The 27115-nt window shown below is 39.6% G+C and overlaps 2 protein-coding genes across 2 annotated transcripts in view; one reads left to right on the plus strand and one right to left on the minus strand.

The window, feature by feature from the left end:
• Positions 1–4060, plus strand: part of TTC19 (tetratricopeptide repeat domain 19) — a 28141-nt gene extending 24081 nt beyond the window's left edge. Inside the window, exons 9-10 of the mRNA XM_012806020.2 lie at positions 1630–1792; positions 2737–4060. Of these exons, the coding sequence (XP_012661474.1) occupies positions 1630–1792; positions 2737–2870 (297 nt within the window). The 3' untranslated portion in view covers positions 2871–4060. The remainder of the gene's footprint in view (positions 1–1629; positions 1793–2736) is intronic.
• Positions 4061–6335: 2275 nt separating this feature from the next.
• NCOR1 (nuclear receptor corepressor 1) overlaps positions 6336–27115 on the minus strand; it is a 181712-nt gene continuing 160932 nt past the window's right edge. Inside the window, exons 38-45 of the mRNA XM_012805930.2 lie at positions 26712–26908; positions 26045–26268; positions 23049–23192; positions 20745–20887; positions 15597–15650; positions 14881–15102; positions 9598–9774; positions 6336–7404 (exon numbers count right to left, since the gene is read on the minus strand). Of these exons, the coding sequence (XP_012661384.1) occupies positions 7217–7404; positions 9598–9774; positions 14881–15102; positions 15597–15650; positions 20745–20887; positions 23049–23192; positions 26045–26268; positions 26712–26908 (1349 nt within the window). The 3' untranslated portion in view covers positions 6336–7216. The remainder of the gene's footprint in view (positions 7405–9597; positions 9775–14880; positions 15103–15596; positions 15651–20744; positions 20888–23048; positions 23193–26044; positions 26269–26711; positions 26909–27115) is intronic.

Below are 27115 nucleotides of genomic sequence, written 5' to 3' on the forward strand. Positions count from 1 at the left end.
TAAAATTCAAGAACAGCATGTAAAGCTTTGTGTTAGAACACTGAGCACAATGAACTAAAATCGTCTGCCTTTATCAAAGCAAGCTGCAAGTGAGGAGTGGATCACTCTATGAATACTTGGTACCCCCAATGTAGGATGCACGAATTTTAATTGGACTTATCTCAAAGCTGGGGTACTAGTTGGGTAAGGTGATGTTTTGAAAGAAAAGGGATTTTGAACTATGAATGATGTCTAGGAAAGGGATTTAGGACTCATTACAGAGTCCCTTAATGGAGTATAATTGAGGAATTTAAAAAAAAAAGCAGGCATGAGATTCAAGTCACAAAGTATGAGGATTGTGGGGCTTGGCTTGGCTTCAGTGAGGAAACCTGCCTGTCATAGTACCAAAATTTTAAAAAGTCTTAGTGGCCATCTTCCTAAAACAGATGATATATCTGTTTGATGCAACTCAGGTTACCAGCAGGAATGACAGTACAGTAAGGTCCATGCAGGCTTCTCAAAATTGCTGAAACTTAAATGGGGTCAAGTACTGCATTTTGCCATTTATTATTTTTATTTTTATTTTTTTTTGAGACAGAGCCTCAAGCTATTGCCCTGGGGAGAGTGCCGTGGTATCACAGCTTACAGCAACCTCCAACTCCTGGGCTTAAGCAATTCTCTTGCCTCAGCCTCCCAAGTAGCTGGGACTATAGGCACCCGCCAGAATGCCCGGCTATTTTTTGCTTATAGTTGTTTGGCAGGCCCTGGGCTGGATTCAAACCCGCCAGCTCTGGTGTATGTGGCTGGCACCTTAGCGGCTTGAGCTACAGGCGCCAAGCTGCATTTTGCCATTTATAATGTGCACTTTTTTGCCCAAACTTTTGAGGGAAAAATAGGATGTGGATTATACATGGATGGTACTAATTCAGTATCTGTACATTTTTAATGCTTTTGTTTATGCTTATGCATTAGAAGTGTAACTATGGAAAATAATAAAGATATCTGTATGCAAAATAACACCCTGGAATACGGTAATTGGTTTTGTTGAACTTCCACAGACTTGCAATGAAAACATTTTTGGCTAATGAAAAGTGATGTATTTCTCTTCATATGCTTTAGGCAGAAGATAGCAATCTAGCTGACATTTTTTGTTTCACAAAATTTCTTATACCATAATTTGTTAAATAAATGCTAAAATTCTTTAATAACACAAAAAACAAGTACCTAAATATAAATGTATTAAAATTTGAATAAATTAAAATGATTTTTTTCCTGGAAATTTGGGCCAAAAATATGGGTGTGTATTGTACACGGGAGCACATTATACACTTAAAAATATGGTCATTCCATTTTGTATTTTTCATTTGGTTCTTCTAATTTTTATAATTAGTTGGATTAGCAAATAATGTTCACCCTGTTGCCAGACTTCCAGAGGTCTGTCACTTCTCAGAGGGTTATATTAACACTGAACACTATAGAATGTGAATGACAAATGCTAACGATTTGTTAAAGGCTAGTACCCCTCACCTTCTATGAAATGTTAAGAAAGATGAAATCTTAAGTGTGTATTTCACAGTTTGATAAACTCTACACTAACATTCTGTATAGGTGTGTTTGTTTTTAAAGAGAAGTCTTTTCTTTTATACACAGACCATTGTGTTGATGAGTGACCTGGCTACTACTCTGGATGCACAGGGCCACTTTGATGAGGCCTACATTTATATGCAGAGGGCATCAGATCTGGCAAGACAGATAAATCATCCTGAGCTACATATGGTGCTCAGCAATCTAGCTGCAATTCTGATGCACAGAGGTAGGTACCAATGCAAACTTCACTGACTTGCTTTAGGGAGAGATGTCACTGGATTCACAATTTGTGAAATGATGTATAAGGAGGACAAGGCTGGTTGAGTAAGGGCAGAAAAAGAATGTTCATTAGGCTGAAGTACTGTTGTGTGCAGTTCGCTTCTGGAGGCCAACACTAGCTTGTTAAAGCACATCAAGCTAGAGAGAACTTTGCAGTACCTTATTTCTGTTGTATTTTACAGATTTCTCAATGTTTTCACAATTATACTGTATTTCTCACAGGATGCTGGTGGAGCTGATGTGACAGGGAGTATCGGTCTGACAGACGTTTCTGAGTGTCTGCACACCATGCAGTACTGCGCAGGGCTTTACCCATTATTTCCGGGTCTGTTAACTCAGACCACCATTAGTGGAGGTGGAGTCGTTGGCTAGTCAAGGGCCTTCAGGTATACTAGCAAGGACAGTTGGGAGCCCCGCAGTGCTCAGGGGGTTGGCATTCTGCACCTCAGCCAGTGCCAGCCTTTCTGCATCAGCTTATCAAAATGATAACATGAAGCTGCACGGCTCGGTGCCTATAGCTCAGCAGCTTGGGTGCCAGCCATATACACAGGAGCTGGCGGGTTCACATCCACCCCGTGCCTGCCAAACAGTGACAACTACCCAAAAAATAGCCGGGTGTTGTGGTGGGCGCCTGTAGTCCTAGCTACTTGGGAGGCTGAGGTAAGAGAATCGCTTGAGTCCAAGAGTTTGAGGTTGCTGTGAGTTGTGACGCCACGGCCACGGCACTCTACCCAGGGCAGGGCGACAGCTTGAGACTGTGTCTCAAAAAAAAAAAAAAAAAAAAAGAAGCAGCACATGTAAGTTAGACCTGTATCCTCATTAGTGTTTTCTCTTCAGAACTACTTTGAAAACATACATTTTCTTCTTGTCCCTTCTCTCTGGGTTATTTAGAACGATATACACAAGCGAAAGAGATCTACCAGGAAGCACTGAAGCAAGCACAGCTGAAAAGAGATGAGATTTCTGTACAGCACATCAGGGAAGAGTTGGCTGAGCTGTCAAGAAAAAGTACACCTTTGACTTAATTTTATCAAGCTCTAAATCTATTCTTGTAGGAAGAATAATTTCTAGTAACCCAGGTGAATAGCTATTATCCTAGTCTTTGTGGCACCCAAATCAATGGCTGAAATCCTTCGTTCTTGATATTCAGGTTTCCTCCACTTACCCTTGGTGAAGGACAAGTTGCACACACTGCCATTTCTGTCGTTTAAAGGGAAACAACTTTTTCAGTCCTGATTGTGACTTTTATGGACAGCTATCAAGTGATACTTTCAACTGCAACGTATGATTAGGTGCTGTCCCTGCTGATCTAAGTATAATACAAGAAAGGCTGGTTTTTCTCTGGGGTGTAGGTGGGGTCTTTCAGACTGGCATTTCTGCTGATTGGTCCACTGATTTTGCTGCCCTTGCTGCTCTTACTCTATCAGTATCTGGCAGACAGACCAGAGCTACCTGTCTCATGGTAAAGGGGGATTATGGTGAGTTGGTTTTTATTTATAATCTACTTCATGAACCACAGTATGAACTTTAATGCATAAAGGAAGACAAATAGTATCTAAGTTTGCCACCAGCATCCAGCTGGAGTGTTGAAGTGGGAGTTAGGCAGTTCAAGGGATAGCACCCATTTGATTAGAAAAGAATCACATGTATCTGGTTACGTACATAAAAAAAGAGAGTCGGAGAAGGAATGACATAACGTCTTGCTTATCAGTGTTACCTGAGCATTTGACTTCCTTTGCAACCTTGGTCACACAGCTGAGTCATCTCAAGAACTGTTTATACAGGCTGCACTCTAGACCTGCTGACTCAGAATGGGTTATCTGTAAATGTAGTCTTTAAAAACACCCAGTGATTCTGATGTGTACCACCAGCATAGTAGAACTGTTGACCTCTGTCCTAGTCATGGCTTTTTGAGTCAGGACTTAAATATCCTCATCTGTAAAATGAGATTCATTCTTAGCCATAGGAAAAGGTATTTGGTCAGATGACTTTAAAAGACTAGATTGCTTATGCTGATGAAAGAGCTGTATCACACTGCCTCAAACGCAGGTGGACAGTCTTACCTCAGCAGTCTTATGAATGACTAGTTTCTCCAGGTACCATGAAGGAATGCTAACGTTGGTATGCCCATTGAGTGGGGTGTGAGTGGGACTGATATTTTGGTTTCTGTATACGTACTGGAAGAGTCTTTTCATAATAAACGAGAGACCATAAACAATACTGTATGTATGCCAGTAATCTTTGAGCTTCTCATAAAAAATAACTTACTGAAGAGTTAATACTAAAACCCTGAGGTAGAAATCCTCAGGGATTAGACTAAACTAGAATTTTGTATTTTGCAGATAAAAACTTTGTATTATCTAAGCTTATATATTAATTAACCACCTAGCTAATTCCTTTAATCAAGTTAGAGAAGAGAGAATATATATCAGATTGTTTTTCAGAGCAACCTAGTCTTAATGGTGATTTTTTAAAAAAATTAACATCAACCACTCACCTTATACATTGAGAATGTTTTTACCTTTTCACAATTGCAGGGGTTACTGAAAGTTAGGTTTTTTACTCCAAGTTTATTAATTTTTAATCCTCCAGAATGATTCAACTTAATGGTCCTGTTGCTGAAAAGTGTAGGAATTTTCCGAAGGACAGACTCTTCTTATGGGTATTGAAAAGTTCATTTGTACCGTTATAAAACAAGGTAGTGAAGCAAAAGGATGACTCAATTAAAAAGTCTCAATTAAAAAGTGAATTGTTCAAAACAGGGCAGATTAAAATTTGGGTTTTTTCCCCTAGGACTATTGTAAAACAGCATAAAATATGTTAACTGTACTATGTCACCAGAGTTTTCAGGTCATAAATATTTTTAAAATAGAATCACTCAGCATACCAAAATTAAAGCATTATGAAATTTCTGATCATCAGCATTCACTGGAAGCTGGGGCATCAGAATACTTCAATGAGCGATATTAGTAAGACCGTAATTTAGTTCTGGGTGTCAGAAGTAATGTGCAAAGATCCAGTATCAGATCCCTGAAATCTCAGTCTAGGCATGTAGCTAACTTTACCCAATTACCAGTGACTCTCAGTGCCATGCTTACCGTTATCACGACAAGATGAACTGCCATAGGTAAGCCATGGAAGAAATTTGTCCTTTCATTGTTTTGCATTTAAAAATGGTAGTGGAAAAAAAAAAAGAGTGTATTTTATCTCCCATTCTGAAGTTTCTTCCCTAGTTGATGGTAGATGGGGTAATACGCACATGCCCGGGGATGAGCATGGTGAGCGGGTCACAGCAGTTCACCTTGGGGTCCTCAAGTGGAACTGCAAGAGTAACAAGTTAGGCTCTAATCTGACACACTCTCAGAAATTACAGCCGACCTTTGAACAATGTGAGGGGTTAGGGGCACCAACCCCCATGTAGCTGAAATCCACATGCAACTGACTGCCTAAAAACCTTATAGCCTACTGCTGACCAGAAGCCTTACTGGTAACATAAACAGTCAATTAACACACATTTTGTATGTTACATGTACTATACACTATATTAGAATAAAGCTAAAAAAGAAAAAATGTTAAGAAAGTCAGTGTTTTTCATTCATGTTAAAATTATATGTATATGTACATATGTATGTGTATGTATATATATATATATATATATATATATATGATACCAGCTTTGCAAACAGTAGGAACTCTGACCACTAAGCTTGATCTAAAGTTTATTTTGAGGACCTCAGGTATACAAGAATGGAACAGTGACAAGAGTGAAGGCTTTGACTTCAGATATGGGCTTACGGCCTTTGTCAATTATTGACTGTTATGAGGAAAGTACTAAACCTGTGTCTTCATCCAGGAAATAGGGATGGGACACCAGAACTACAGGTGATTGAGGGTCTTGGTCAGTAAATCGCAGAGTTGCTTTCTTAAGAGGCTTTTGAATACTTTTGTTTTAAAAGTTTAAGTCTACTTGAAAGTCTATAAAGTGCAAATTTTTCATCTTCCTGAGACTTCTTTTTCTCACCTTTCTAGTTTTCAGTGGCATTCTTCCCAGACTCTTAGTTCTATGTGCTATGGAAAGATGCTCAAATGCTATGACTAAATTGTATGAAAGAAATCTAAAGATTCAGCAAGCAATTCTTAAGGATAAAACTAACCCTCTAGTACCTTTTAGTACTACTTTTAGTTTGGAATTGTCTTTTACATTATTTGCACCTTGAGAATCTGTGAAAAGAAAGCATTCAACAATTACTCTTGTCCCAAGGAAGCAAAGTGAGAGTAAACTCCGGCATGTGGAGATGGGGAAAGGACTGTGTTCACCATGAGAGCTGTTCAGGATGCAGCACAAAGCAAGTCTAAAGACTGAACTATTACGCATATTGTTGTCTTTTAACTCAACCAATCATGTATATCAAACTAAGGGAAAGTATTTAAGTTTTGTCTTTGCAACTTGAGACACGCAGAGCCTTAAATCACAAATCATCTACTGTAGCTATGGACAGGGTAGTCAAATTTATTTCAAAACAAAAGCTTCGTGGGCTGCATCAAATGCAGAAAGAAAAGGAATTCTCAGGGGCGTGGTTAAGTTACCAGTGTGCATTAACAGTGAGGTATGCCTCAAATAAGCCTTTTAAACTTGATAAACTCAACATACCCATGCAGTAATATTTTTTCAGTGCTACTAATGAAAAAAAATTAAAGCCTGCATTGGAAATTTACAATATGGCAGAATTTTGTTGCTCCTACCTTTTGACCTTAATGTACAGATTTTGTGACAGGGTCTGTGTTAAAAATCTAAACATTTTCACAAGATTTTAAACATCACTGGGAAACTAAATTTAGAGGAAACAAAATCAGATAAAAGTACAATGCCCGTGACAGCCAGCATTATGTAATTAGGCTGTATGAGGTTGTTTAGAAGGCTACGGTTAAAAAGATAGACAAAAAGATTTTTAAAAATTACCCCCAAAGTTGATGCGCTGATTTGAACATAAGTACACCGTATAATATAGCAAGGGGATACACTGCAAAAATGTAATCTATTTACAGAAGATTGATTTAAAGACATTATGGTTTTCTTTACAAACAGATGTAGGAACAGAAATTGTCCACTTTTTAAAAACTCTACATTTCAACCTCCACTATTAGTATAGTCCACTGAAATTGCCTGTATCAAAGGCAGTTTATGTTTTTTTCTTGTTTGACTCTCCAAATGATTTTCCATCATTTCTTCATCATTTGTAGCCCTGGCTCTCCTGAAAAGTCTCTGGGCACAAGCCATAGGAGGGCAGGTTTTTTACTTGTAATTAAAAATAAAATCACCAAAAACTAGAGATCCCTCCACTGCACCCTGTCCCTGCCCCTTCTCCGCAGTTCAGTCATCGCTATCTGACAGTGTCTCGTACTGTGCTGAGAGCAGTGGGGCGGGCTCTCGCTCCCAGATCCTGTTCTGTTGGTGAGGAGCTGCTTGGTTCACAGCAGAGGCAGCACATGCAATCGGTGTTGGTGGCGTACTGCTGAGCATCCGCATAGTCAGAGGATTATAAGGAAACTGAGTTGAGCCTGACAAAAGAAAAATTAGGTTTTCATTGTCATGAGGATACTTGCTGTTTCATTAATACAACTTTTGTAGGATAGAGTAGGATGGGATTATTCTACTAAAGTACTTGTGACAATATGAAAACAAAATGAATACAACATGAAGGGCCAAGTTCACCACTTAAATTCTAGCCAATGATACGTAGCACTGAGGGGGTCTGAAAAGGAAGAACAACATGAATCAGCAGCTGAGTCCAGAAGAAAAAGCCCAGGGATGGATTTTTAGTTAAGTCTTTAATCCAAGTGAAACTACTGAGTATTAAGCTCTAACTGAATAGAGACGGATTACACCAGGAACTCTGACTCCTAAAGAGAAATGCAGAGTACAATTACCAGAGAGGGAATAAGGACCCAGGAGCTGGAGCACGCTGAGGGACAGCAGGATGCATGTCCTCTGCTAAATTGTACAAGAATGACAAGATTGGGTACATTAACAAGAATAATGCTACCCCTTATCAATTTCTAGGTTAACTGTACCCAGAAAGCCTCCTACAGCTTAAGGAACCCTAAAAATATACTATTTCATCACATAATTTTCACATACGGCCTAATAATTCCTTCCCTAAGAGCTGTGGGAAATGGAAATCATTGGTCTAGTCTGTTAAGTTTTCAAACTAACACAACTGATTTGTATGTGGCAAGAGTATTTTATGAAGGAAGTTATGCTGATAAGTCATATTTATAAATGTCTAGGGGAAGGGCACATTTCCGATTTTTTCAGTGATGTTTATGTGTTTAACTCTTAAATTAAGGATGGGTTAGAATTCTCTGAACCCTCAAATACATGGCAAACATCCTAGTTTTATTTGAAAAAGATAGTCTGTTTTTATTTAAAACTACCATGAATGTAGTTATCACGCGGTGGCAGGTTCAAACCCAGCCCTGGCCAAAAACTGCAAAAAAAAAAAAAAATGTTTAAAAATGTACACAAAATGGGGCGGAGCCTATGGCTCAGTGGGTAGAACACCAGCTCCATATACCAAGGGTGGCGGGTTCAAACCTGGCCTTGGCTAAACTGCAACCAAAAAATTAAAGCCAGTTGTTGTGGCGGGCGCCTATAGTCCCAGCTACTCAGGAGGCTAAGGCAAGAGAATCGCCTAAGCCCAGGGGTTGGAGGTTGTTATGAGCTGTGTGATGCCATGGCACTCTACGGAGGGCGATAAAGTGAGACTGTCTCTACAAAAAAAAAAGTACACAAAATGAAAAAACTAAAAATTATCCTAAAGTACTGTTTTCCATCAGTTTCATCAGTTAGTGTACATAAAGTAAACCTACAGATGATGGCTTTTAAAAAACATTTCATTCCTCCTCCCTTTGGGGGGTGGGGGGGTGGGGAAGAGACAAGGTCTTACTCTGTTACCCAGCTTTGAGTGCAGTGGCCCAATCATAGCTAATCACACTCTTAAACTCCCAGGCTCAAGCGATCCTCCCACCTTGGTTGGCTTCCCCACTGTGCCTGGCCCTAGATAATGGCTTTTTAGACTGTTCTTCTCATTTCCAACTTTGATTTTAAATATTTCCTTAAGAACCTTCTCTAAGCATGTCTATGTGAAGGCTAAAGGTAAGGTTCTCTTAGGTGTGGCCCTGTGCATTCAGATATAGTTCATGAAAGAGTTAGAACTATAGACTTATTTACTTTGCATAATACATAAGAGTGAAATTACTTTATCATAGCTCCTCCTCTGTTTATGTTAAACAAAACTTGGGTTCTTAAAATTTGTGAGGTTTTTGCATTCAATTTCTATTTTGGAAAGTACATACAGAAATAAGTATATAATTTTCCAAACTATAAAAGTTGCTGATTTCTGGAGAACACTCAAAACATTCCTATAAAGTGCTTTGTCTCATTTTCTAGCATTTAAACTAGGCTCCTCACTGGCCAGGCTCACTCTGGAAGACTGAGGCAGGTAGATTACTTAAGCTCAGGAGTTCAAAACCAGACTGAGCAAGAGTGAGACCCTGTCTCTATTAGAAATAGAAAATTAGCTGGGTGTGGTGGCAGGCACCTATAGTCCCAGCTACTCAGGAGACTGATGCAAGAGGATTGCTGGAGCCTGAGTTTGAGGTTTCTGAGAGCTATGATGATGCCACAGCACTCTACCCAGGGTGACAGAGTGAGACTTTATCAAAATAAAACAAACAAACTAGGCTCCTCACCTGTTGAAGAGGGCCTGTCTTCCCAGGCCCACCCTGGTGTCTGCCTATGGTAATCCCCTTCTGAATGCACGGAAGAGACTGAAGAGGGCCGTTCTGTTCCTAAGTATCCTTGCCCAGGGATAGGAGATTTAGATTTCCTGCTATTTGACTTGCTGATCAGCTTTGGTTTGCAAACTCCTAAAAGTGAATTCAAGTTAAATTTTTAATTATTCATACATAATATTTAAGTTATCAACTTAAAAATCTACCAAAATGCTAATGATTTATAATGCTAAGTATAAATTCAGATCCTTATACTCCATATAATAAGAAATACTACAGGTATACCTTGGAGATATTGTGGATTGAGTTCCAGACACTGCAATGAAGCAAATATTGCAATAAACACTAGTCTAACTTTTTTTGGTTTCCCAGTATATGTGAAAGTTGTTTACACTGTACTATAGTTTAAGTATGCAATAGCATTATGTCTAAAAAAAAAAAAATACCCAAGGTATATACTCTAATTAAATAATATTTTAATGCTAAAAATTACTAATGATCATCTGAGCCTTCAGGGACTTGTAATGATTTTGCATGTGCAGGATCTTGCCTCAATGTTGATGGCTGCTGACTGCACAGGGTGGCAGCTGCTGAAGTTTGGATGGCTGTGGCTATTTACCATAGTATGACAACAATAGGGCCGGGCTTAGTGGCTCTTAGCCCTCTGGGGGTGGGAGGGGTTGGACAAGGTGGGTGGATTGCCTGAGCTCATGGGTTCAAGACCAGCCTGAGCCAGACTGAGACCTCATCTCTAAAAATAGCCGGGTGTTGTGGCGGGTGCCTGTAGTCCCAGCTACTTGGAAGGCTGAGACAAGAGAATCACTTGAGCCCAAGTATTTGATGTTGCTGTGAACTATGACATCATGGCACTCTACCAAGGGTGACAAAGTGAGACCTTTTTTTGAGACTGAAGACAACAATGTAGAGTCTTGCCACATGGACTGATTTTCCCTATCAGGAAGGATTTCTCTGTAGTGTGTGATGTCATCTCGGCATTTTACCCACAGTAGAATTATTTCAAAATTGGAATCAATCCCCTCAAACCCTGCCACTTTTTAATTAAGTGTATACAATACCCTTAATCCTCTTGTCATTTCAACAATGTTCACTATACCTTCACCAGGAGTAGATTCCAGCTCGAGAAACCACTTTTCCTTGATGATTCATCAAGTCTGAGACTGTAGCAACTCAGTCACATCTTCAGGCCCTGCTCCTGACTACACTTCTGCTATTTCTACTGTATCCACAGTGACTTTCTCTACTGTTGTCTTGAGCCCCTGAAAGTCATCCATGAAGGTTATAATCAACTTCTTCAAAACTCCTATTAATGTTGGTATTTCTACCTCTTCCCATGAATTACAATTTTTTTTTTTAGAGACAGAGTCTCACTTTGTCACACTCGGTAGAGTGCTGTGGCATCACAGCTCACAGCAACCTCCAACTCCTGGGCTTAGATGATTCTCTTGTCTCAGCCTCTCGAGTAGCTGTGACTATAGGTGCCTGCCACAATGCCTGGCTATCTTTTTTCCTTTCAGTTTAGCTGGGGCTGGGTTTGAACCTGCCACCCTTGGTATATGGGGCCGGCACCCTATAATTGATTTTTTTTTTTTGGAGATAGAATCTCACTATGTAGCCCTCAGTAGAGTGTTCACAGCACTCAAACTCTTGGGCTCAAGCGATTCTCTTGCCTTAGCCTCCCAAGTAGCTGAGACTACAGGTGCCTGCCACAACACCTGGCCATTTTTTGTTACAGTTATCTTTGTTCAGTGGGCCCGGCTGGGTTCAAACCCACCAACTTCGGTGTATGTGGCTGGTGTAACCACGGTGCTATGGGCACTGAGCCTACAATTAATTGATCTTAATGGCACACAGAATGATGAATCCTTTCTAGAAGGCAATTTACTTTGTCCAGATCCATCAGAGGAATCAATGTATATGGCAAGTATAGCCTTATGAAATGAATTTCTTAAATAGTAAGACTTGAAAGTTATAGTGATCATGAGATGCAGGACAGGTGTTGTGTTAGCAAGCCTGAAAGCAGCACTAATCTGTATGTCTCCAGTAGAGAGGACCCAAGTCAATGTGCAGTAAAACTGAAAAGAACCATTTTTTTTCTGAGCAGTAGCCTTCAACAGTGGGATTGAAAGACTTCAGTAAATCATACAATAAACAGATGTGCTGTCATCAAGGCTTTGTTGTTCCATTTTTAGAGAGCACAGGCAGAGCAGATTTAGTGTATTTATTAAGGGCCCTAGGTTTGTCAGAATGGTAAAGGAACACTGGCTTCAACTTCAAGTCACCAGCTGCATTAGCCAGTAAGAAGAGAGTCAGCCTATCCACTAAAGATCTGAAGCTAAGCTCCAACTTCTCTTCAGATATGAAAATCCTAGATAGCATGTTCCAAGAGAGGGCTGTTTCTTTTACATTGAAAATGTGTTTAGTGCAGCCGTGATAATCAATTATCTTAGCCTAATCTTCTGGACAATTTGCTGTAGCTTCTCCATCAGCACTTTTTGCTGCTTTCCTCAGACCTCATGAACCAACCTCTGCTATCTTCAGACTTTTCTTCTGCAACTTCCTTGCCTCTCTCAGGCTTCACAGAATCGAAGAGAGGTAGGGCCTTCCTTTCAATTAGGCTTTGGCTTAAAGGAATATTGTGGCTGGTTTGATCTTCTATCTAGACCACTTGAGTTTCTCCACGTCAGCAGGAAAACTGTTTGCTTTCTTATCATTTATGGGTTCCTTGGAGTAGCACTTTTAACTTCTTTCAAGAACTTTTCCTTTGCACTTATTAATACAACTTGACTGTTGGGCACAAAAGGCCTAGCTTTTATCAGCCTGTCTCAGTTTTCAACATGTCTTCCTCACTAACCGTGATCATTTTTAGCTTCTGATTTCAAGTGAGAGATGTCAGACTATTCCTTTCACTTGAACACTTACCTTCCTTTCACTTGAACACTGTAGGATTCTTAATTGCCATAATTTCAATATTGTGAGGACAGGGGGATCAGCTGATCAGAACACACAAAGCATTTCTGGTTTAGGCTCACACTCTTAGGTAAGTACACTTCATGGTGCCCCCCCCCAGAATTTACAATAGTAACATTGAAAATCACTGATCACAGATCACCATAACAAATACAATAATGAGAAAGTCTGAAAAATACTGTGAGAATTACCATAATGTGACACAGACAAAAGTGAACACATGCTGTCGAAAAAAACGGCACTAGGGGACCTGCTTGCTCAGTGCAAGGTTGCTACTTAAATCTGTAAAAAACAGTTATCAGCAAAACACAATAAAACAAAATATGCTTTTATTTAAAAGAAAATCACAATTACACTTGTAACAAAACCTCTCCCCCCCAAATAAGAGAAAGTATGTCTTCATGCCATAAACCTAAAAATATGGTAACCAAGGAACTGAAATTTCCACAACATCAAAGCTTCTTTACAGGCTTTAGATGATAGAAACTGCTAAAAAAAATAAGACAAGGTGACAAAAACCCTAAATCTTCACTAACTGTGCACTGCCCACCTGCAAATTTAGAGCAGAGTATACAGAGGAATTAACACATCATACCAAGAAATACTACGCAAGAGAAAACACACAGGTCAGCCTTTCCACACCCCTCCAGGACCTCAGCAGAGGCTCCGCAAGTTGTGGGTGGCCCTTTCTATCTGACCAGACTTGGTTTAGTTGGTGAACTCAGTAGTTCAGTTGGATGCCCCTAATGGGGCTCTAGAACAAAACACCGAAACGATCTCAGAAGTCACCAACAAAATTTTTCCTGAGCCCCAGGAGAACAATTTCACCTAGCTCCAAATCTTATACAGCCAGAGTAACTGTGATTGCATAACAGTCACCAGTATTATCATCCTAAAATACACACACTTAAAATCATAAGTTGGACAGTAAGAACAAAAAGAGGGAGATAATGCTTAATCTTAGAGTAGAAAGTAATTGATACTGTCTTAAAGTTAATATATGAAAGTTAAAAAAACCTTCTAATCTCTTTCATCTTTTTTTTATTGTTGCAGTTTTTGGCCAGGGCTGGGTTTGAACCCACCATCTCTGTTATATGGGGTTGGTGCCCTACTCCTTGAGCCACGGGTGCTGCCATCTTTAACCTTTTTCTTAACCATAGTGAGATCTTTTATATAAAGACAGGAAAATAAACCTAAATTGAAATATGGATCAAGTAAAATTTTTTTTTTGAGACAGAGTCTCACTTTATCACCCTCGGTTAGAGTGCCATGGCGTCACAGCTCACAGCTCACAGCAACCTCCAATTCCTGGGCTTAGGTGATTTGATTCTCTTGCCTCAGCCTCCCGAGTAGCTGGGACTATAGGCACCCACCACAATGCCCAGCTAAATTTTTGGTTGCAGTTTGGCCGGGGCCGGGTTTGAACCCGCCACCCTTGGTATATGGGGTTGGTGCCCTACTTGCTGAGCCACAGGTGCTACCCAGATCAGGTAATTTTTAACAAGAGATAATCTTTTGAGAACTGTTAACATTAAAAGCTTAGTGTCATTATAGCTTTTTGTGTGCTTGGTTTTAACAAAATGTATTAAATGATCTCATTCTAGTATCTGTCTTTCTAGACTTGTTTAGAATGGTGCTTATCAAATATTAACACTAGCTTTCTTTTTATTAAATCATAGCTGTGCACATTAATGCAGTCATGGGGTACAATGTGCTGGTTTTATATACAATTTGAAATACTTTCATCAAACTGGTTAACTATAGCCTTCACGGCATTTTCTCAGTTGTTAAGACATTCATATTCTACATTTAGTAAATTTCACATTTACCCTTGTAAGAACACTGGCTTTCTTGATGATGTGATTTGAAGGATTTTTTTTCTTACTCCTATGACTTACAATTCTTTTATACTTTCATTATTAATACAAAAGTAAGTCACCGTTATTCAAAAAAACTATGATACTGTCCTTATGTTATAATTACAATGTATATGTATAGATAAAGATTAAATGAAAGTAAATTAAAAAACTGCTAGGAGGGTGACATTCTGGGTAAAAATTTTCTTCCTTTTAATTTCTGATCATGTTACAATAATATCTGGGCAGGTTATTTGTTTTAGAAACTAAAACCCTTTAGAGGTGCCTTTGAACATATAAAGACATAAATGAAGTATCTTAGTGATGCACCAAAACTTGAGAAATAAATTGCCTTCTGGAGAAACTGAGCAAATGAGCACTAAAATGAAAACTTTACCTGAATGCGGTGATGGGTCCCCTTCTTCTCTCCGGGTCTCACTACTGGTCACAACTGAGGTGTTGGCAGTACCGGGCACTACTCCCACAGATTGGGACATGACAACTCCATGATCCTCAACTTTGTCATCAAAGCTTCCCATGAGAGCCTTCCTGATAATGTCTTCTAAACCTAGATTACTGGCAGGATCAGCAAAAGAATGGCCTCTAGAACTAACTGAGCCTGAAAGAGAATCAAAAGGCTTTCTACTTGTTTCTGAGAGGCAGATCAGGAAACAGACAAGAAAAGACTACATATGGTCCTTCAGCCCCACTGAATACACACTGCATTTGGCAAACGGCCTAAAACACCTGAGAGCCCATACATAGGCCACCTTAATCCACAAATAACAACCCAAGGAAATTTGGTCCCCAAATGAATCAGTCACCCATACTTGTGTTAAAGATATTCCATTAACAGTTTTCTCTCTTGAGTTTCCTAGTTTCTGCAATGTTCTTTCATAGTTTTGATTGCATTTGTTCATTTAGCCTTTCAATAAGTATTTGCTGAGTTTCAATTCCTTTCTGTGCTAATCTTCCCTGACTAAATTATTTATTAATTTTTGCATATTGGAACACTCAACCCCCTGGCATGCAGTTGGCACTCAGTACCTATTTGTTGGGTTGACTGCAACTATACTGATTTTGTCTTGGTAAAAAATGCCCATTCAATCTTACCTGACGTAGTGACTGCTGGCAGATTAAAAATCTCAGTTCCTGGCTGAGCAGCTGCTGTGTTTAAACAAATATTTGCGTTAATTGAGATACGATAATCATATTTTTCCAAATTAAGTTTCAAAAACTCCTATATGAAATTAATCTTGTTTGTTTTTTTGAGACAGGATCTCACTCTGTTTCTGGGACTGGAGTGCAGCGGCAGCATCATAGCTCACTGCAATCTCTAACAGTCTAACTCCTAGGCTCAAGTGATCTTCCTGCCTCAGCCTCCAGAGTAGCCACGACTACAGGTGCGCAGCATCACACCCAGCCAACACTTCTTATTCTTTAAGGTCTCACTGTTGCCAGTCTTGACTCCTGCTTCTTGCCCCTGTGCCTTGCCAAAATACATCTTTCTCTTTTCTATGATCTCAACCTTTGTTTTTCACCCATTAATTGAAGACAGAATGAAGAAATAACTATTAAAACAAAAAAAGAAACTAGGAAATAAATTGGGTGAAGTAGAAAAATCAAAACAAGATTGTTGCTGGGCATAGTTGCATATGCCTGTTCCCAGATACCTGAGAGGCTAATGTGGGAGGATCGCTTGAACCCAAAAGTTTGAGGTCAGCCTGGGCAACACAGCGAGACCCTATCTCTAGAAAAAAAAAAAAGAGAGAGAGACAAAAAAAGAATCTCAGGAAAAATAATTCATCCAGAGAAAGGAAAGAAACTTTGCATTGCTAGGAGAAAGCAAATAGGAAGGAGTTGCTCTTAGAATAGGAATCCGGGCTTCCCAGTGAAGAACCCTGGGATTCTTTTTTTTTTTTTTTTTTTTAAGGGACAGAATCTTACTTTATAGTCCTCAGAGGGCCATGGCATCACAGCTCATAGCAACCTCCAACTCCTGGGCTTAGGCAATTCTCTTACCTCAGCCTCCTGAGTAGCTGGGACTATAGGCACCTGCCACAACACTCGGCTATTTTTTGTTGCAGTTGGCCAGGGCCAGGTTTGAACCTGCCACCCTTGGTACATGAGACTGGTGCCCTACTCACTGAGCCACAGGCACTGCCCAAACCCTGGGATTAAGATGACCCCTGTGGGTACAGACAGATTTGAAGCAGCCTTAAGATTAGGTCTGGGGGAAGTCACTTCAATGTACAGTATGAAAATGACTGTGTTTCCCTACCACAGCTAACTGGAAACCCAGGATATTCCCTAGATCAGACAAAATACTCTCTTGATTCTTTTCATTTCTGTTGACTGCATGATTTCTAATTTGCACAGTTTGAATGATAACAGCAGAAGATCTGTGAACTACCTATAAAGCACTGAGCCAGAAGAGAAAGGAATTTGGGGACATAAATGGTATTTCCATTACTTCTTGCACTTTGATGCTGAAAATTTTAAAGAGAAAAAAGAACACAGGAAGTAGATGACCAAACAGATGATCTCCCAGAGAAGATGCAGAGTTTCAGATGAGACAACAAAAGATGGACTCCTGGTACAGAGATAAGAGTCGTTTGTGAAGATGGACGAGTGCGTGTGCCCAGAAACTCACTTCATTAGAGACACTTTAAACTGACAAGAGGAAGAGCAAAACCCCAGGAATAACTATCAAACAATTACTAAAGACTATCTTCCTACTTACGGCCCAGGTAACAGGGGACGTACATTAAACACGAAGTAACACAGCATTGTGATTATGACAAAGTTTGTGAACAGGACACATTCATTTTACTTTACAAATATTTACTGAGCAATTATTTGGCTGAATTATAATAAAATTACCTTTTATCCCTCAAAAATGGTCAGATAAGGTGATTTCATATAGTTTAACAGTAATAACAACATACTGCGTTTGCCGTGCACCCCTTCTTTTGCCTTTTACAGTTCAGCAAGGACATACAAATGAGAATCACTGGGGTAGCTCAGTAAAAATGTAAATGTTCTACATGCCTGGGGCTCCATTATTCACCAGCGTAATAAGCATTCCAGGTGACTGTGGTACACATTAAAGTCCAAGAATCCCTGGTTTAAAATAAATGGGCAAACTGTTGATAGAGGATGTAGTAATTGCTCAGAAATGAGGGGGAAAGGAAGGCAGATATGTGAGCGCTTGAGGCAGACTTGACAGGAGGAGGTAACTACCCTCAGGAGATGCAGGAGGGAGGATGGCTAGGACAGCAACAGGAAGTACAGGAAACTGGAGGAGGAGAAATTTTCTGTATGGAGAGATGAAATTGTAAATTTAACTGTAGGTATTTAAGGCGCTAATAGGATACTCAAGAAGAAATGAGGTCTGCAAAGATATATAAGTGGTTCTTACTAGAAAAAGCTGGACTCTAGATACAAATTTGTGAATTTTTTAGCAAAAAAGTCATAGTTTAAATCTCTAAAGTAGATGAAATGACTCAGATTATAACACATGAAAGGAAAGGGGCTGAGAAGAGAGCCTGGGGAAAACTAAAAACCAAGGGCCAAGCAAAGCAAGACTGAGCTGCCAAGGAGACAGAAGTGGCCAGAGAAGTAGAGAAAAACCAGAATGTAGTATCCGGAAACCAAGACAAGAGTGTATTTCTGGAAAAGGGAAGTGGTTCACTATGTCAAAAGTTACAAAGAGATCCAATCAAGTAAGTTTTACCTTTTAATAAACTCATGGATGTCCTGGGAACACTGAGAGAAAAGGAGCATTCTTGGTTGCTAATGGCTTTGATTTCTCAGTTCTACTTCCCAGTGAGGACTCAATGTACCCTGAGGTCCCAGGAGCCCAGTGGTTCTTTAATGTAAATTTTCCTTTTCACAATTAAAAATAATCCTTATAGGCCAGAGTGGTGGCTCACTCCTATAATCCTAGTGCTCTTGGAGGCCAAAGTGGGAGGATCACATGAGCTCAGGAGTTTGAGACCAGCCTGACCATGAATGAGACCCCATCTCTATTTACCAAAAATATAGAAACTAGCCAGGTGTTGTGGCAGGTACCTATAGTCTCAGCTACTTGGGAGGGTGAAGCAGGAGGGTTGCTTGAACCCAGAGTCCAGGAGTTTGAGGTTGTTGTGAGCTAGGCTGAAGCAATGGCCCTCTAGCCGGGGCAACAGAGTGAGACCCTGTCTCAAAAAACAAACACGAAAACAAACTTGCAATTAAAAAAAATCCTAGATTTTAAAGCAATTTTGTTAGTATTTGCCTTAAGATTTTAATATGCTTTATCTCTTATTAACGTTAGGTACTTGTTTTATCATACCTTTTAAGACAGTAAAGACCATCTATAGTACTAAAAACACCCTGCATAGTACTGCTCAAGAAATAATTGTTGAATCAATGAATGAGAGAGCTATTACCTAAAGGTGATGTGAAATACTAGGTAAGAGAAGAAACCACGAAGTACATGCACTTCTTCAACTTGTATGTGCCATTTTCCTGTCAAGAATTTCCCACTGAAAGGGCAAGACAGAGACTAGAGAGGAAAAGTATAAACCACATGGAGGCGAAATGCTTCCTAACGACTGGCTGCTCTACAACCTGTACATCTCCACCCTTGAAAAAATTCATCTCTGGGTTCCGAGAGAATATGAAATGAGGACTCCATGTTTTTGTTGGTGACATTTGAGGAACTCTAACAGATGAAACTGCTGATGAATAGAGACAGGAAAAATATTTTTTAAAAAGCAAAGATATCTGTAAGCCTGATAGCAATTCTAGTCAGCATTCCAAAACACTTATTTTTTAGGTGATTTTGAGAGCTAGGGTAAGTTTATAAAAAATAAGTGACCCTAGGTTCATCCTCGTTCAACATTTGTTAATCACAAAGTGGCACAGACCCCAACGTATATCCACCTGGCATTTCACAGCCCACACTTTCCTTAACAAGGTCAGAAGACTAGCAGATGGGAGATTACAGGAAAAAAGGAGATGACTGTACTCAGAGTCTTATCACTGGGAACCACTGAGGAAAAGATGTAAGACCTGAGGACAGTAAAGTGAGGGCACCAAATGATAAGTTATAGAAGGGTCTGGTTAATGCTTGCATATCAAACCAAAGCATAGAGCTTTTTTGGGGACACTTACCAAGAATCTGGCTAAGATGCTTTGAGTATGGAACTGTTAGGAACCATTTAGTCTATCACTGGAAACATGAACTCTGGAGCTGCAATGCCTGGGTCTGAACTGTAGCCCCATTACTTATTACTAGATATATAACCTGCACCAGGTATTAAACTTCCCTATGTCTCAGTTTCCTCATCTGCAGAATGGAGATAATTATAATATGTAGCATGTAGGGTTCTTGTGAGGATTAAACAAGATTATATCTGTACATGCCTAGAATAGAGTCTAGCACACAGTGAGTGCTAGATAACCTTTTGCCACTATTGACATCATACTTTTAGATGGTGAGTTCAGACTTGCATGAATGCTTAATGATTAAGCTAAGATCCAGAAAGACACTAGCAGAACAAAAAAAGTAGTTGGGATGGAGCAAGCTTCACCTACATGTGGAGCTATTTAGAAACTGCAAAAGTAGAGCCGAGGAGTGTATGAATGGACATCTCCATCTGTGCTATGTCTTCTATAACTTAATAGTGTATAGACTGCTAACAAAAAGCTAATACAACTTTAAGTTAGTTTAATAACAATGAATTTAGGATACAGCATATCACACTTCTGTATTTTGTGTTACAAGCTACTAGAAGGCTAGGCTATGTTTTTGGTGGAGAACAATTGAGCCTATAGGAATACTTGGAATGAGGACATGTGGAGAACAGCTGATGAACCTGGAGATATTTATAGAGATAAAAAGACTCATGAAGAACATGTCTTCACATAACTGACATGCCATGTGAAAATAGACCAAATGGATAAAACTAAGATCAATGGGTAGGAGAAAACAAATTATGGAGTTAATCAGCTCCATATAAGAGAAAAAAGTGTCCTAAGCACAGCATTTGCTCACAGACAAAATGGACAGCTATAGAAAGGAGTTTGTTCCTGCTTCCCAATTAGGAACTCTTCATGAACTGGTAGATGTTTGAGAAGGAACTTAAGATCAGTCAGATGTGTTGGACGGATGCTCTTTAAGAGCCTTTCAACTCAAGGATTACAGGAAAGGCAACACTGGAGATATCATTAATGTGCGTATTAATTGGGGTTCATGAAAGAAATCCCACTTACCCATATCAGAGTCACCTCCACCAGAGGAGTTCAACTTACGAAAAATCTCTTGCTTCTTTGATTTAACCATGGGTGATGTGTTTTCAAGCTTGGTGAAGAAGGAAGGCAAGTAGTTTATACTCCCTGGTGAGCGGGAATCGTTCCTGTCAGGAACACAGTTAAGTCTATTACAATCATGTGCTCCTAACCCTGGACATTCTTGTCAATGATGATAACAGAAAGCACCTGGAAAACTGCTGCCTTCCCATCCTGTTTGTGCTTACAACCCTTAGAAACAACACGTAACTGTAAGTCTCTTAGTACATCATTTAAGGACACAGACAAATCCTTTAGCCTCAAATAGGAAATTTTAAAATTAAGATTAGAATGGAATGAATTAGCAGCAAGTTAATACTACTGTGAAAACTCAAAAAGAACTTATTATGATGCTCTCTACATAATGGGACAAACATCTATATAATTATAGTTACCACATAAACCAGGTGGTACATAAAGCTCCAGCTTTATACATAAAGCTCCTTTAAGTATACTAAAATTATAACTAATGGCACACTTCTCTATAAAACAGTAAGAATCCACACCTACGCAACCAACAGTTGGAGTTGAACAAAATAGTTAGAGCATATGAACAAAATAACCTATTTATTACAATCACATCAAGCCAACTAACAGGTAATCTGACTTTAATGTAAAGGGTTTCACATTTTATTGGCAACTTTCTATACTAACATTTTATAAATCAAGTTTTCCCTAATAGCTCAAGGTCAACCAAGGATCTAGCTAGAGCCAGAGAGAGTAACACAAAATATAGGGGTTTTCTTTTTGGAGATAGTCTTATTTTGTCGCCCTCAGTAGAGTGCCATGGCATCACAGCTCATAGAAACCTCAAACTCTTGGGCTCAAGTGAATCTCTTGCCTCAGCCTCCCAAGATGCTGGGACTACAGATGCCTGCCATAACACCTGGCTATTTTTAGAGATGGGGTCTTACTGTGGCTCAGGCTGGTCTTGAATTCCTAAGCGCAAGCAATCCACCCGCCTTGGCCTCCCAGAGTGCGAGGATTACAGGCGTGAGCCACAGTGCCCAGCCAGAATACAGAACTTTTGATAACCTAACCTGGTCATTCATCACTCAAACAAAGGAACAGTAACTATAGGCCAAGAAGGACAGTGATAGAAAAGAGGAATAAGATACGGTCCCTGTTCTCAAAAGACTCATAAACTTAGGGGAAAATATGTAAATGTATAATTGAATTATCATTCCCTTTCTAAAAATGGATTTTCTTTCTCGTTTCTTGAAAGGTACCAACATCTATTTGGTTGACTAAAAATACATAGTGCAATACATAAATAGCAATACGCTGTGAGCACTAGCAGTTTGGAGTTAGAGAGACCTTGTACATAGCAATAGCAATACACTGCACTAGCAGTTTGGAGTTAGAGAGACCTTGATTTAAAACCGGACATTCCCTCTTACTTCCAGCATGACCAGGGGCAAATCATGTATTTATCTCTCAGAGCATCAGGGAAGGGTGTTCCATACCAAGGAAACAACAGGATATAGACAACTTAATACGGACAGAGTAAAACGTGAGGGTGAAGTGGCAGGAAGTGAAGTTGGATGAGCAGCATAAATTTGGTCATGAAGGAACTCAAATGCCATGCTCATGACTACATGGCTGTTTCTTTAGACAAATTGTTCTGGTGGAGGTATGGAGATTGACCAGAAAGGGGCAAAATCAATGGCATCTATCTAATCCAAATGGAGATAAAAACCTAGTAATTCATAGGGCTGGGATCAGGGTTAGAAACAGGTTTAAGATATAATCCATATATATTCCACCATGTCTGGTATATGGTAAGCATTCAAGTGTTGGCTGAAACAATGGCTGAAAAACATTTTCAGAACGAGATGGACTAAAAGAATAATGAATAGATTCTTTTCTCACCTATTTAAATATAGTAGAACCATAGTTGACCACTTCCTTAAGTTGACCTGTTCACAGACCCCACCTGCACTCCATGGACACATTAGTACAGTAGACTGTTCCTCATGTTGACCTCCTCTAAATGTTGACCAATTGGTTACATACAGTCCCCTGGGTGGTCATCTCACAGAGGTTCTACTGTGTTACAAATTTTTTGCTAAAATTCACTAGCATTAATTAGATCACTTGGAAAACAGACTAAATGATCTAAATGACACAAAAACCAAAAAGAAAAAGGTACCAACTTAAGAAAAATTTTAAGGCTTCTCCACCTCAGCACAAGTTGCTGCTGGGCTAAGAAGTGCCTTCTCTTCTCACCTCTGCTCTGCAGGTTCTGCTCCCCTCTGAGACAAGAGCAGCATGCTGTCCTGTTTCTCATGCACAACTGGAACCTGGGGCGGGGAGATGGGCTCGTAGGCCTCTGACGAGACGTGACTCCGCTCTGGAGATTTTCCAGGCCTACTGTTGTAACATACATACATTAGATTATGCTTCAAAGGGTCACCTATGGATTACCCTAAATAGAAACTGGTTAACTCATGACTTCATTCAAGACAAAGAACAAATTTGCCAATTTCTATCAGAAAAAGTTGCCTTGGGTACTCACTATATTCTTAGCTATTAAACAAAAGTCTATTACTGCCATTTTACCCATCTATGCCCAGTGGATTCCGGAGTCCCGCCATCAGAGCAGCAGTGGCAGCAGAAGGCTGTGAACGTCCTTAAATATCAGACTCCACCTTACCCGCAGCCACTCAGTCCAGGTGAACCCTGAACGGTTCTGCTGCCTATTTTGAGTCATGACTTACCTCATGAAATTAAAGATAAAAGACTTGAATACCAAACTGAAACCTAAGGAGTTTTGGCAAGTGAGGCATCCTCTAGCTATACCATTTTAGGACTTAGAGGTTCTCTGCAATTTAATATTTTTCCTCTGGACACCATGTTGGTAAGACAATGTGAGACAAACATGCAGTTTAGACCTTTTTGACTTAGCGATAATATGTGTGAAGAGCCACTTACTGCTTTCAACAACTCTATTTATTACTATTATGGTTAAGCATAGTTACATATATGTAATATTTATTTCCTTTCCCAAATCAACTCCATCTGATTCTCAGAGGTGGCCATTCTGGGCCCTGTTTTCAGTCCTTTGGTGTTTACCTTTAAAACTCTAATCTTACACCTTTATTTTTTGGTTTATCAAACTTGAAACATTATCAATTCCCTCTCATGAAAGATGATTAACTTAATTTACTTTTTCTATGTTGTTGCTCATTTTAATCTTTATTTTAATTTTCATAGCATAATTCAGCCTTCTATATTTTTATCAGTTGATGTTCTTTTTATAACACTGGATTGTGTGAAGATTTTAACAGATCACGAGTTAACTTGTTTGCACTTGCATTAGCTATAGAAAATTTTAAAACACAGAGTAATGTAGGATATTGTAAAAACTCTTTCTTTCTTTCTTTCTTTCGAGACAGTGTCTCACTATGTTGTCGCCTGATTAAAGAGCTGTGACGTCACAGCTCACAGCAACCTCAAACTCTCGGGCTTAACTGATTCTCTTGCCTCAGCCTCCCAAGTACCTGGGACTACAGGCACCCACCACAACACCTGGCTATTTTTTGGTTGTAGTTGTCATTGTTTGGCAGGCTGGGGCTGGGTTCAAACCCGCCAGCTCCAGTGTATGTGGCTAGCACTCCAGCAGCTAAGCTACAGGCATCGAGCCTATAAAGACTTTCTTGATCATGTCACTGGAACAAAAGCTGGTGACATGGGATCACTTTTGTATAAAATGCTGGTCAACAGTATGTGAAACTAAAAAATCAGGTAATTTTACTAAAATCAATGAAAGAAATGTAACACTCCTCATTCAAATGTCCAAGGGTAGTGACGCAGAAATTATAGGAGAAAAAGCCAAATAGATTATCTTTTCATAAATGTCATCAATTGTTCAAAATCTGCCACATAGTACTTTGTGTCAGGAGTGAACCATAAGTCATCTTAGGTTTATAAAGCGTCCCATTTTTCTTAGATAATTGCATTCCTTTTCTTTTTTGTGGTTTTACAAGAATAAATGTGCTTTATGTTAAAATTATCCAGCTTCTTGAAATGACTACGTCAGACAACTGCTTCAAAATAATCCAGTCTGGAAGTGGGCAAGTGGGGCTAAATATGACACAGAACTAGCCAGGGAACTGATGTTTACCAAAGCTGGGTGATGGACACATGGAAGTATATTGTACTGTTCTACTTTTTGTTTATGTTTGGAAACTTTTACAATAAAGTGTTTTTTAAAAAGACCATCTAGCTTAGGCACAGCAGCTCGTATTTGAGAGGCTGAGGGAGGAGGACTGCTTGAGGTCAGGAGTTCAAGACCAGGGTGAGCAAGAGCAAGACCTTGTCTCTACAAAATATAGAAAAAGTAGCCAGGCGAGGCAGCCTTATAGTCCCAGCTCCTTTAAAGGTGGAGGCAGGAGGATCTCCTGAGTCCAAGAGTTTGAGGTTAAAGTGAACTATAATGATACCACTCTACTCCAGCCAAGACAGAGTGAGGTTCTACCTCAAAAGAAAAAAAAAATCCAGCTTTTTATATATGTATCAGTCTTCTTTCTGTGCTTTGCTAACTTTGGCTGGGTTGGTAGGCAGGCTAGAGAATCGCTTTGCTACCAATTTCTCTGTTTCATGTGCTGAGCTATGACTTCCCTGCTCTGACTTCATCTGTCCTGAATCATTGCTCTGTTTATATTCTCGGCATTCTTATGAATTAATTTCCTTTGTGCTACCTAGCTATCATGTTCAATTTACTATTTTAAACCAAAAATCCTCCATTCGTTTTTTGTTTTTATCCACATACAAAACACAAGAAGATAGGCTCTTTAGCAGATAGCCCTCCATGTAAAATGTTCCATCTTGCTTCTGTTGGCCTCTTTCTTGTAGTGTTACATTTCTAACCATCTGTTGCTGCCGCCCCACAGAAACTACTGAGAATCATTATTCTGTAGGTGTCTCAGGACATCGAGTATCCTTAAAGTGCTCCCAACCTACACATTTTTCCTGTCTTTGCAAACCAACAAACAGAATATAATAATCTAACTTTTGAATACACAATCAAAAGAGTACCAAATCTCCAGATAGTGGACATTCCAAGAACAGAATACAGAATAAAAAAATCAAGTTTACAATTTCCAGGGAATAAAGGCAAATGAACTTCAGGTGTAAGAAACAAATCCTCCATCTTACAGATATACTCAGTTTGTCTTCGAACTGTTGGCTAATGTACATATGACTTGAAATGAAGACCATACCTTCCCCTGGATTTGTCCACAAGATTTTCTGGAGATACTCTTGCACCTGGTCTTTGATGGTGGACAGACTGAGCCTGGGCTTCTGGGCTGTAACGACTTGATGCTTTAGTCCTCACAGGTGTAGACACTAAAGCAGATGGTGAGTTTTGGAATGTAGAAGTGGGAGGTTGCTGAGGAGTCTGTGAGGAAACTTGATTTCTAGCAAAATCTTGTGTGATAATTTGCTGTGAGCAAGAAAATAAGGTTAAATTAAGTACCTGCTAAAAAAGTGGGATCTAGGCATCTGGCTGGGTGCAGTGGCTCATGCTTGTAATCCTAGCACATTAGGAGGCTATGGTAGGAGAATAACTTCAGGCCAACCCAGGCAACACAGTGAAACCTATCTCTACGAAAAAATTAAAAAAAATTAGCTAGGAATGGTGGTACATGCCCATGGTCCCAGCTACTCAGGAGGCTGAGATGGGAGGGTGGCTTGAGCTTAAGAGTCAGAGGTTGCAATAAGCCATGATGACACCCCTGAGCCCCAGCCCAGATAACAGAGAGAGACCCTTGTCTCAAAAAATCACTCTAATACTAGACTTCTTACCATTTTTTTCTTTCTGTATGAAATCTGCTTTCCATATGATTAAAATAAGAAAAATCACCTAATAAGAATAAGAAAACTTACACAGATGTGATCAGCAAGTGTGATCAGGCGATGGGTCCTGGGTACTTGTCCCACCCCCTCTCCCTGCGAGGAAGGGGGTAGCTGCTGCTGTGGAGAGGGTGATTCCTGCTGGGGTCGATAGTGATGCAATGGTCCTTCATACTGCCTGGTGGGATCGTCTAATAGAGGACAGATAGATATCTTACTCCAGTGTGCCCCTGCCTTTTATTCATTATCAAAGATTAAACATAATTCAGAAGAACACATGAAAAAAATGTTACGTATATCTCCAAATAAAGAACTGACATATCTTCATTTTTGGGAAAAAACAAAAAAAACAAAAACACAAAACTTATTCTCTGACAGAAGTCTGAAGCCCAGTAGAATACAATGTACAGGCTCGGCGCCTGTGGCTCAAGTGGCTA

This window comes from Otolemur garnettii, unplaced genomic scaffold (genome assembly GCF_000181295.1).
Source record: "Otolemur garnettii isolate 467f Iridium unplaced genomic scaffold, OtoGar3 scaffold00046, whole genome shotgun sequence".
NCBI classification, from domain to species: domain Eukaryota; kingdom Metazoa; phylum Chordata; class Mammalia; order Primates; family Galagidae; genus Otolemur; species Otolemur garnettii.